Source organism: Pelodiscus sinensis, chromosome 3, assembly GCF_049634645.1.
Source record: "Pelodiscus sinensis isolate JC-2024 chromosome 3, ASM4963464v1, whole genome shotgun sequence".
Taxonomy (NCBI): domain Eukaryota; kingdom Metazoa; phylum Chordata; order Testudines; family Trionychidae; genus Pelodiscus; species Pelodiscus sinensis.
In genome coordinates, this window is record NC_134713.1 from 113,063,832 (window position 1) to 113,074,449 (window position 10,618).

Consider the following 10,618-nt stretch of genomic DNA (forward strand, 5'->3'; position numbering starts at 1 on the left):
TTTACATACTACGCCAAACTGGACAATCTAGGGACAAACAGCCAAAGAAAAGGCTTTTGTAAAAGCTTTTGCCATAAAAAAAGCTGCATTCATATTGAATCAGGGCCTTCCTTCTGGTCCAGCAAACTGACAGGATTTTCTGCCCAAAGGGGCCCCAATCCTGTGGAAAGGCTGAAAATATTTTGGCCTGCTAGGGCCCCACAAGAGTGACAGGTGACTTCTGGTATATTTAATGTGTGTTTAAATCTGTTTGTTTTTACACGCTTTCTCTGAATGCTTTTACCTTAAGATTAAATGGGTTTGCTTAGAGCTGTGTAGTAACTTTTAACTGCTGGTATTATGCTGGTCATAGTCCTTGGAGAGCAAACAAAGCAGAGGCACCAGCCTTTAGACCGTCCAATTTGTTGGGGATCTCATAATGTAGATCAGAGAGCAATGCAACCGTAAAAGCCCTCATCAGAAAGGAGAGAGATGTAGGGAGAGTTGTAGGTCTTCACTCAAGGGGTTATAGCAGGAAGCCAGAAACCTTAAATGGGTGCCCTTGAGGGATCACCATGAGGAAATATCTGGGTAGCTACCCTGAAAATGTGACCCTGGGATGTGTGTGTAATTAATTCAGTATATGGAAAACATTTAAGATCTAAGAACATTACTGCTTCATCGAGCCCCCAAAGGTTTGGATCTAGCCGTTTGAAAACTCTGTTAATCTAATCTAGTTTATAAAAACTTCTCAGAGTTGATAGAACCAGTTGAATTGCACTGGTATTTGTGCTGTTTGGAGCTGTTTCTGATTCCAGCAGCCTGTTCCATCAAGCTGATTAGATTTACTGTGAGCAGGTAGAATTGACATAGTCCTGAAACCAATTGCCAGAGCACTGCCTACATTTAGGCTTCCAACACGTCTAATGTTGATGCTTCTGAATGGGCATTGGCAATGGTAGGAATTTTCCCAAATGCAAACAAAGCTTAAATGAACAAGTTTGAATCAAACATAGAAATATCAACATCACATGCACATGTTTGGTTTAAATTCTCCCTTCTGAGCTAGTTTTGCTTGGCATAAGAGAAGCAGGGTAGGAGGTTATCATAGAGATGACTATAGATTCTAGATCCTTGTGCCACCCAGTTATTTGTACTTCACCAATATAATTCCTCTTAATCAATTATATCCCCTCTTCCCAATGCACCTTGTAAAATGTGCCTATTTTTCTTATTAAAAAAACATTAAAATTGTATTCCACTAAAGTTGGACTCAAGCTGCAAAGTTTGGACCTGGACAGAAATAAGACCATGTTAAAATTTTGAGTTTCCATTTAACTCTCTCTTCCCCCTTTCCCACCAAGATAGAAGGAAGTTGGTTCTCAGTTGACTTACAAGTATAAATGGACAGCATAGAGCTTGTATATTCTATCAAGTTTATTTATTTTTGAGTTAAATACTGATTACTTGAAGAATATTTACAACCTTAAGATTCTGTCTTACTGCATGTCAGCAGCTAACTTGCTATGGGCTACCGAAGTTTGGGAATTAAGCTGGCAGTCATATCAATGTCATTTTCAGCTTGATATTTAAATACTGAGGATTGGACAAGGTGTTGATATTTTCTGTCCGACAAAGTGAAAGACATCTAGGTTAGGGTAGGGCTTTCAAAATGGATAAAATCCAATCAACCTTTTCATTTAATATTCAGCACTGAGTTGGGGCTGAATGTTAGTAACAATAACTTGCACTTACCTAATGTCATTCTTCCAAATATAGCAAAGCATGTTGCAATCATTATAGAATGAACTGGTAATTCTGCCTGTACTTACGGTTGCCTTGCACTTCCCCTTATAAGATCTTGTTTTCATTTCCTTGCAACTTTGCCAGACTATTAGGGCTGAAATTTTCCAGGCTTGGTGTCTGCCTCAGGCTGAATATATATGGAAAGTTTCAGCAAAAATTATTCAGCCATTTCTGAGGAGATTAGGGATATATAAATATACATTCAGCCATTTCTTTAAGAAGCTCTAACACCTCCAGGTTTGGATTCAAGGGCTTGAACATGATTCAATGGCTGGAAGTTGAAGCTAGACAAATTCAGACTTTGAAATAAGGTGTGAATTTTTAAACAGTGAGTGTAATTAACCATTGGACCAATTTACTCAAGGGATTGTGGATTCTCTATGACTGGCCATTTTTTATATCAAGATGGGATGTTTTTCTAAAATATCTGCTCTAGGACTTATTTTGGGGAAGTTCTATGGCCTGTGGTGCACAGCAGGTCAGATTATTATAACTATCTCTGCTGGCCTTGGAATCTATGAATCTACAGGCAACTTTGGCATTTGGCAAAAGACCTGAGAGCAACAAGACTGTCTTTCTTCTACTCTCAATGCTCCCCCTGCTGGTGACCAGGCAGCATGGAGGCGGCAACTGCATGGCTTGAATACAGAGAGGACAGGAGCCAGACAGGAGCATGAGTATGCTATGCTATGTGAAAGGGTAGGATTGTTTGCGTAAGGAGACCAGGTGTGTGTGAATTTGAGATGGCTGGACAAAGATATTGGGATAAGGACTAGTGGCAGGGAGGAAGTCTGAATTTGAATGAGGGCCACAAAGAGAGAGACTAGGGGTACGTCTAAACTATGTTTTTTTCTGAAAGAGGATATGCAAATTCCTGTGGAAAGAGGATCTTTTGAAAGTGAAAGTAGTCTGGGTGTGGTTTTTTTCGGGGAAAAAAAACCCCTTTTTCGAAACACCCCCCCTCACACACATACACCTCATTTTTTTAAGGAAGAATGTTTCTTTCGAAAAAGGATTTTTTTCCCCAAAAAAACCTCATCCAGACTACTTTGACTTTCAAAAGATCCTCTTTCGAAAGTGAGATCGGAAGAAGATATGTAAATTCCTGAGGAATTTGCATATCCTCTTTCGAACCTCCCTTCCCCCCCCCATAGTCTCGACATAGCTTGGGACTAGAAGTCAGCAAGACTGGAGCTTGGAGTGGGAGACAAGGATTGGTTGGGCAAGGATACTGGTATGAGAAATGGGCAGGGGGAGAGACAGGATTGGGACAGGGACAAACTGGAGGGCATGGAGAGAAAGCAGCAGGTTTGAGAGGAACAAGGCAGAAAAGCCTAAACCCAATAAAATTCACTATCATCCAGAACCTGGAAAGGAACTCAAGATGCCTGAGTCTTACTATTCCTCTGCTGGAACAAAAAGCACGTGATCATGTAATTAATAATGTGTTTGTACAAGAAGGCCAGATTAAGATTGCATAGCAATTTCAGAGTGACACTGGTGTAACAGAGGACAGTTTTTGTTCCCTATATTTTAATATACCCTGTCACTTAACTGATTTCTTAATTTTACTATGATTTCCTTTTACCCTATTCTGAAGAGCATTTAATATAAACAGGGCCAGCTCTAGGCACCAGCAAATCAGGCAGGTGCTTGGGGCGGCACTTTGCCAACAGCGGCATTTCAGGTAAGCAGCCGGTGCTGCCCCTGGCAACGCCTAGCCCCGCCCCGCTGATTTAAAGGGCCGTGGCTGGGAAACACCACGGCTGCGTGCAGCCAGCTGGCAGCACCAATGCGCCCTGGAGCCTGCTGGCCGGCCCCGTCTCCTCTCCATATTGCTCCTCCCCACCCCCAGCAACACCTAGCCCCACCCTGCCATGCCCCGCTGATTTAAAGGGCCGCAGCCCAATGCACCCCGGAGCCTGCTGGCCGCCCCCGTCTCCTCTGCTGCTCCTCCCCTCCCCCGGCAATGCCTAGGCCTGCCCTGCCCCGCCGATTTAAAGGGCCACGGGAGACACCTTGGCTGCGCAGCCAGCACTGGCACCATGTGCGCCTGGCCCTGGAGCCTGCTGGCTGCCCCTGTCTCCTAATCTTGAGTCCTGCTCCTCCCTGGTGACCGCTACCTCCTCCGAGAGCCTCTCCACTCCAAGCCATCAGCCACCCCTCTACCTACATGTAAGCGGGGGAATGGTCCCGCTCTTGTGGGGAACTTTCCTGGCTTCTATACACCCCGGTGAAATGAACCAGCGAAAGGATCTGAGTCCCCGCTCCCACTTCCTTTACCCCACGGCTCCCTGATCCTGAGGGCTCCCCCTCCACTCTCCTGAGTAGCAGAGCCCTTGAAACCCCAACAAGGCTGGGCCCAGGTTTCCTGGGGCTTAATCCCTGACCTTGTAATCACTAGGGGCAGGAGTTAGGGTGTCCCCACTCCGAGGTGCTCTCTTTACACTGCAGGCCTTCTTGGCCCAGTGATCACTTCATAAGGTTCAAAGCAAATACAATTTATTAAACATCAGCTGATTAAAGAGAATAGAATAAGAAACAATGAGAATGGTTAAATGAGAACACACAGCCCTGCTCTGTAGCACAGGGACATCAACACAGCAGTCTGCAGAGTGTAAGGACAGTTCACAGTCTCTTCCTTAGAAGCCCTGGAAGTGCTGCAAGGGGCTGCAGGCTGGACACACTTGCACTGGCAGTGACCACACAGCCTCAGTCTCTAAGTGGCCAGACCCCTCTCCCAGTCCAGAGCCTTTCCCCACACTTTGCAGGTCCCAGTAGCTCACCACATCCAGCTGCAGGCTGTGCTGCTTGGCCAGTTCCAGCTCCTTGTGTTGTTTCTCTGTTCCTTTTGGCTTTCTGAGCACTGCCAGTCTGCTGCTCAACACAGGGTCTGCACTGCTTAGCCAGTCTGTGTCTGGTTCTGTCGCTGCAGGACTTCTTCTTGTACTCCTCTTTCAGCTCGCTGTCTTTGCAGGACCTCTTCTGCACACAGCTTGTTTGTTCAGAGACAGAGCCAGAACAATCCCCACTTACAACCTGTCAGTCAGGCTGAGCTGGAGTGTTGACTGCTTTCCATTGTCTCTGGGGTCTGTCAGTCTCATGAACCCTTCCCCTTCTGAAGCTGGTAAACCAAAAAACTCCCACAGAGTTTTAGTAAGGGGTAACAGTCCCCTTACATACATCATATGGAAATCCCAGGTAAGATGCCCCCTTTCCGCCTAGGGTTGCCATGTGTCTGGTATTTTCACTTCCTGTCCAGTAAAAAAGTCAGAAAATACCAGACACCTGGCAAACCTACAAACACTCAGCCCGCTGGCCCAGCCCCCGGCCTCTCCCCCCAGCCCCCAAAAGCCTCAGCACCACGGACCCTTTGAAGTCTGTTCCTAGTATATTTCTCTTGTTCATGTTTGTAGTAGAAGTAGAACCAAATAAGGATCCAGCACACACACAGACACACACACACACACACACACAGAATATTAACTGTTCTACACTCTTCAAAGAACCACACATGCTGTTTCATAGATATTTCTTTAAAGAATTAAACTTCGTTGATCAGGGTAAACTTTTGTGTTTGATGTCTCTAAGGCAAGCTTCATTCCATATATAGTTGTATTGGGCACATATAACTCTCCACTCCCTCTAACACCTCATAAACCTGAATATATAATGGCTACTAAAAAGATGAACACACAAAAATAATGTGCACATGCACACCCACTGATCTCAGTTTCTGATAACATAGATGTGTTAGAGCCACATAAGGAGCCACTGTATTCCAAAACAAATCTAGTTTAACAATACCACTATTTATTGATGTAGTTTAGATGTCTTATGTGCTATAGATATCATAATTGGTTGACAAGTATGGTTAAACAGAGTGGTTTTGTTAGCTGATTGTAATTGGTTTGAAGATTGATTAAGTATAGCCATAAACTACTTGGCTGTGTCTATACTGGCTACTTATTCCGGAAAATCAGCCGCTTTTCCAGAATAACTTGCCAGCTGTCTACTCTGGCCCCTTGAATTTCTGGAAAAGCACTGACGATCTACTGTAAAATCATCAGTGCTTTTCCAGAAAAACTATTCTGCTCCCATTCGGGCAAAAGTCCTTTTCCGGAAAACTGTTCTGGAAAAGGGCCAGTGTAGACAGCACAGTAGTGTTTTCTGCAAAAAAGCCCCGATCGCGAAAATGACGATCGGGGCTTTTTTGCGGAAAAGCGTGTCTACATTGGCCACGGACGCTTTTCCGGAAAAAGTGCTTTTCCGGAAAAGCATCCTGCCAATGTAGATGCGCTTTTTCCGGAAATACTTATAACTGAAAACTGTTCCGTTTTAAGCATTTCCGGAAAAGGGTGCCAGTGTAGACGTAGCCCTTGAGTTTTAGATGTGGCACAAGTTCTCCCTTCTATTTTTGGTACTTAGTTAAGGAAATATAAACTATTTGTGTTAATAGTTTTCCATGCATTCAAACCACAATTAAAAAGTAGCCTATTTCTATAAGAACAATAAAGTAGAGATTTAAGGTACATTTCTCACTCTTGAAAAAGAGCTTTGTGTGAGCTGGAAATCTTGTCTCTGTCACCAAAACAAAACAAACAAAATTGCGAAGTGCAAATGTGTAAAAGCCAACAAGAAGGGGGCGAGGGGGCAGGGCAGCTAAAATTTTGTTTGCTTGGGGCAGCAAAAATCCTAGAGCCGGCCCTGAATATAAATCACTTCAGACTCTACAAAACATATATTCTAACAGTGTTTACAGAGAATTAAACTCCACCACTTTTTAGTTTAGCTGGTAAAACCCTGTTTGGAGATACAGCAACACATAATACCAAATAAAAAGGGTCACATTTGAATGAGTCAATTTCAGGTCCATTCCTTGGCAGCAAGCCATTTCATTAAACAAGGTGTGCTGCAGACGGTCTTAATTCTAGAAACCACCTGCTGACTTCTCATATGATCAGGCTTCCCTGAGGCAAGCTGCATGCAGAAAACTACTTGAATGTAATATGAATAGGAATATCTAAGAGAGACTAGAAAAACTCCTTTTACTGTTCAGATTGCAAAGCAACAGACTGCACTGTGCATTCAATGCACTAATGCATGTGTTACCAAATAATGACGTCAAGGAAGTGGCAAGCAAGTCAAACAACAAGCAGCTCATTCGTGAGCTCATAGCTTTGGCTTCTAATATTTCTTGACTAGTAGTCTGAAAAACAGATGTGTGGCCATTCACTGCTGGATAGATTAACCAAATGCAATTCTGTAACCACAACTACAACACTACTAACTCTCTTCCAAAAGTAGTGTCTAAAAGCTTCCTTTTATGGACAGTATTTACATCCCACCAGTTCCATGCTTGCTGTTATCCTCTGTTTATGTTATAAGGAAGTAAAAATGATATAACTAAATCCAAGAAGTTTTTTTTTCTCTCTGAAGCTGTCAGTGCTAGTGCCATTCGTAGAGTGAACATCACGATCTTTAAAAACAACAATGGTCCTGAAGCATCTTAGAGAATAACAAAAATATATAAATAGTATCATGAGCTTTCATGGGCACAACCCACTTCATGATACTATTTATATATTTTTGTTGGTCTCTAAGGTGCTACAGGACCATTGTTGGGTTTTTTAGTTACAGACTAACATGGCTGCCCCTCTAAGAATTTTAATCATGATCTTTGGTCACTTCACCTACATAGAATCTTAGCTAGTGATGGGCAAAGCCTACCAGAATTAATGTTAAAGCACTCAGGGTACGTCTACACTACAGCGCTAGTTCGAACTAACTTAGTTTGAATTAGTTAATTTGAATTAGTTAATTCGAACTAAGCTAATTCGAACTAACGCGTCTAGAACTAAAAACTAGTACCGGTAGTTCGGAATAGGAATCCTAATCCGAACTACCTAGTTCGAGCCCCGTGTAGCCGCGCTACACGGGGTTCGAACCAGCGGGGATTTAAAAATGGCGGCTCCCCGCTTATGCAAATGAAGCCCGGGAAATTCAAATCCCGGGCTTCATTTGCAAGTGCGGTATGCCTACATTACTCTCCTAGTTCGAACTAGGAGGGTAGTGTAGACATACCCCTCCTTAGAGAAAAGCTTTTTGAAGATTGTGAGAGCTGTGTCATAGATGCACCAGCCCAGCGGCATCATACCTGTGTGACTTGGACTTCAGAATATATAAACTGCAAGCTCTAGGACCTGTGTGCTGAACTGTGTTTGGAAAGCTTATTAAATACTATTATTGCCATAGGTTATGCTATGCAATGTCTGTACTTAAGAACATTTAATGCAAAGGATGACCTTGGTAAATGCAGTGCAATTCAGTCGAGACCCTCACAACATTTTAAAGAAAATGACCAAACCAGAAGATGCCTCCTTATTGACTGTCGGGGATTTCTGGTTAAAAACACTTTCCATAAACAACTTTTGAACAAAACAATTTCTTTTTAGATTGAGTGAAAGATGCTTACCTTTTTCAACTAAGACTTTTCCTTGGTGACATGTTCATTTCTGCCTATGCAGTTTCTGCCTTTCTTTTCAAGAGCAGCAGCAACAAAAGGACTGATCAGCTAGCATGTAACTAACTCCATTCCTAGTTTTTGTTGTCATATTTGGAAGCACCGATGCATATCTATCTCTATCTATCTAATCTTAGAGGATTTGTGCCTCTGCATGTCCATCTGTGGGCCTCTTTGTTCAAGAACTTCTTCTAAACGGAAACAGCTAGGACCACCAAATTTGGTATACAACTTTCTCTTATCATAACTTAAAGCAAGGTCAGAGTTTGGTTGTGCCAGGAAAATGGGATGTGCCTAGAATCATAACACAGAAAGGGAGAAAGCTGAAAGCAGGGACAGTTTTGCTCTCCAATAACCACTGGAGGCAGCAAGTGCAGGAGACAATTATACTGCATAGTGACCACAGTGGGGTGGACTCACAGAAGCTGGGAGAGGGGGTCCGGCAGCTACAGCGCTGTCTTCACCATCACGGATGGCCCTGGTGAACTGCTCCCCCCCAGACCTCCCAGCCCCTGGCCTAAGGTTCCCACCCACAATTCTGAATCCTGCATCCTCCCCTGCCTAGCACCCTCAAACCTCCCAGCCTCCTGTCCTGAGCCCCTGCATCCTATCCCTGTCCTGACACTTGCACCTCCCCACACTTCCAGCCTCTTGCCCCAAAGGACCCAAGCAACACCAGGTAAGTGTTCTAGTGAGATAATATCAGAAAATCTCTGTAAAGGCTAACACTGTATGCATGTATGTCATCAGTGCAGCTGCCACTAATTTATTTCTGAGTGACAGACATTTTTTAAAGAAAGCGTTTGTTTACTTTTAGAAGTCAACAAATTTTTGATTTTGTACGTGGTGCTCATTTCTGATGAAATGCTGTGATTTAGTGCACAGATCTAGTTCCTGGTAATTGTCTTTGTTTTCCCAGAAGCTGCCTCACTCTAGTCAAGGTCAGACTAGATGAGCTAATGGTCCCTTCAGGCCTTAAAAATCTATGAATCTCTGTAATAGACCCCTTATATTTACTGAGAGAACAGCTTATGCTGCAGCTGAGACACCCCTTGGGAATTACAGGTCTGCTCCTGATTCCAGACCCAAGTGATGTTGCTCTGTGCTAACATTAAGTCATCATGTTGAACACAACGATAGGCTTTTCTTACAACAAAATGTTTTATAGCATGTCTAGTTAAAGAAAAACAAACAACCCCCTTGCTTTAAATTAACAAATAAGTTTTCCATTGCATATGATTTTTCCAGGGTGCTATTACTCCACAAGCTGTTTGCCTGCTTGAGCTATCAACCCTAGTGTTGTTTGCAGAATAAACAAATATGAACTTTACATTTTACACTGAAAGCCTCCTATCTTCTGAGAAGCCGTGAGCGATAGCACTGACAATGCAAATGTATAGACACCTGACTTATATGGCTTTTTATTTAAATGAAAGAAGGTTTTATAATCCAGTAACCAACGCATAACTCTGCTATATCTGTACACAACACTGAGCCATATAGTACAAAATAAGGAGCAGTAGAAAGGGTATCTTCAGAGTCATATAATAAAAATGGCATTTTACCATTAATGAAAACAATTTAGTCATATTTGAAGATCCACATGTAACTCTCAGTATTTATTCTGTCACAACCCACCACAGCAATAATTACTTTTTTAAATGATCTCAATGAACAGTTTGTGGGGTTTTTTGGCTAGGAAAGATATGTTTCTCTCCTCCTGTCTTTTTATGATCTAATATTTATGTTCCGGGTAATATACACAGTACACAGACGTTTCAGAGCAGATTCTCTTGTACTCACCAGATTCTTTGTAGTAATGTTGCTGTTGTAGCTTCCCCTTCTCACTTTCCTCTGAGTCCGTGGTCCAGACATGGTAATATTTACCTTACTTTATAGGGAACTAAGCTTACCCAGGCACAACAAAACTGGAACTGAAGAAGGGGCACTTGACTAATGATTACATTCAGTGCTAATGAGATGGAGATACTGTGTCAAGCTGGAAACACACACAAATGCACACACAGAGGGGAGGAGCTGCTGTTACAGAAACTAAATGGCCCCTGAGGATGCAAAACAAAAATTGCAAGCCAGCAGGGTTCACAGTGTTCACCAGGCTAACTTGAAGATCCTGGAGCATGTGAAAAAATTTTTTTTTTTGCAGGAGTAGTTAGACAGGAAATCTGCATAAGCAAATTTGTGCTGCACTTTAAGACCTGGTAGATGGGGCTGAAAATCAACATAAGCATTCTGACAGGTTTGGAGAACATGGGGGTGCCACTCAGTTTGCTGGCACTTTCCGACTTAAAA

At 42.9% G+C, this 10,618-nt stretch overlaps 1 protein-coding gene across 9 annotated transcripts in view; it reads right to left on the reverse strand.

Moving 5' to 3' along the window:
* TAGAP (T cell activation RhoGTPase activating protein) overlaps positions 1-10,307 on the reverse strand; it is a 103,956-nt gene extending 93,649 nt beyond the window's left edge. For 3 of the 9 annotated variants that reach the window (XM_025180660.2, XM_025180659.2, XM_075924554.1), the window contains exon 1: positions 10,112-10,307. In XM_025180660.2, the coding sequence (XP_025036445.2) occupies positions 10,112-10,183 (72 nt within the window). In that variant the 5' untranslated portion in view covers positions 10,184-10,307. The remainder of the gene's footprint in view (positions 1-10,111) is intronic. The other 6 variants (XM_075924555.1, XM_025180661.2, XM_025180658.2 and 3 more) reach the window with 4 other exon arrangements.
* Between the last annotated feature and the right edge of the window lie 311 nt (positions 10,308-10,618).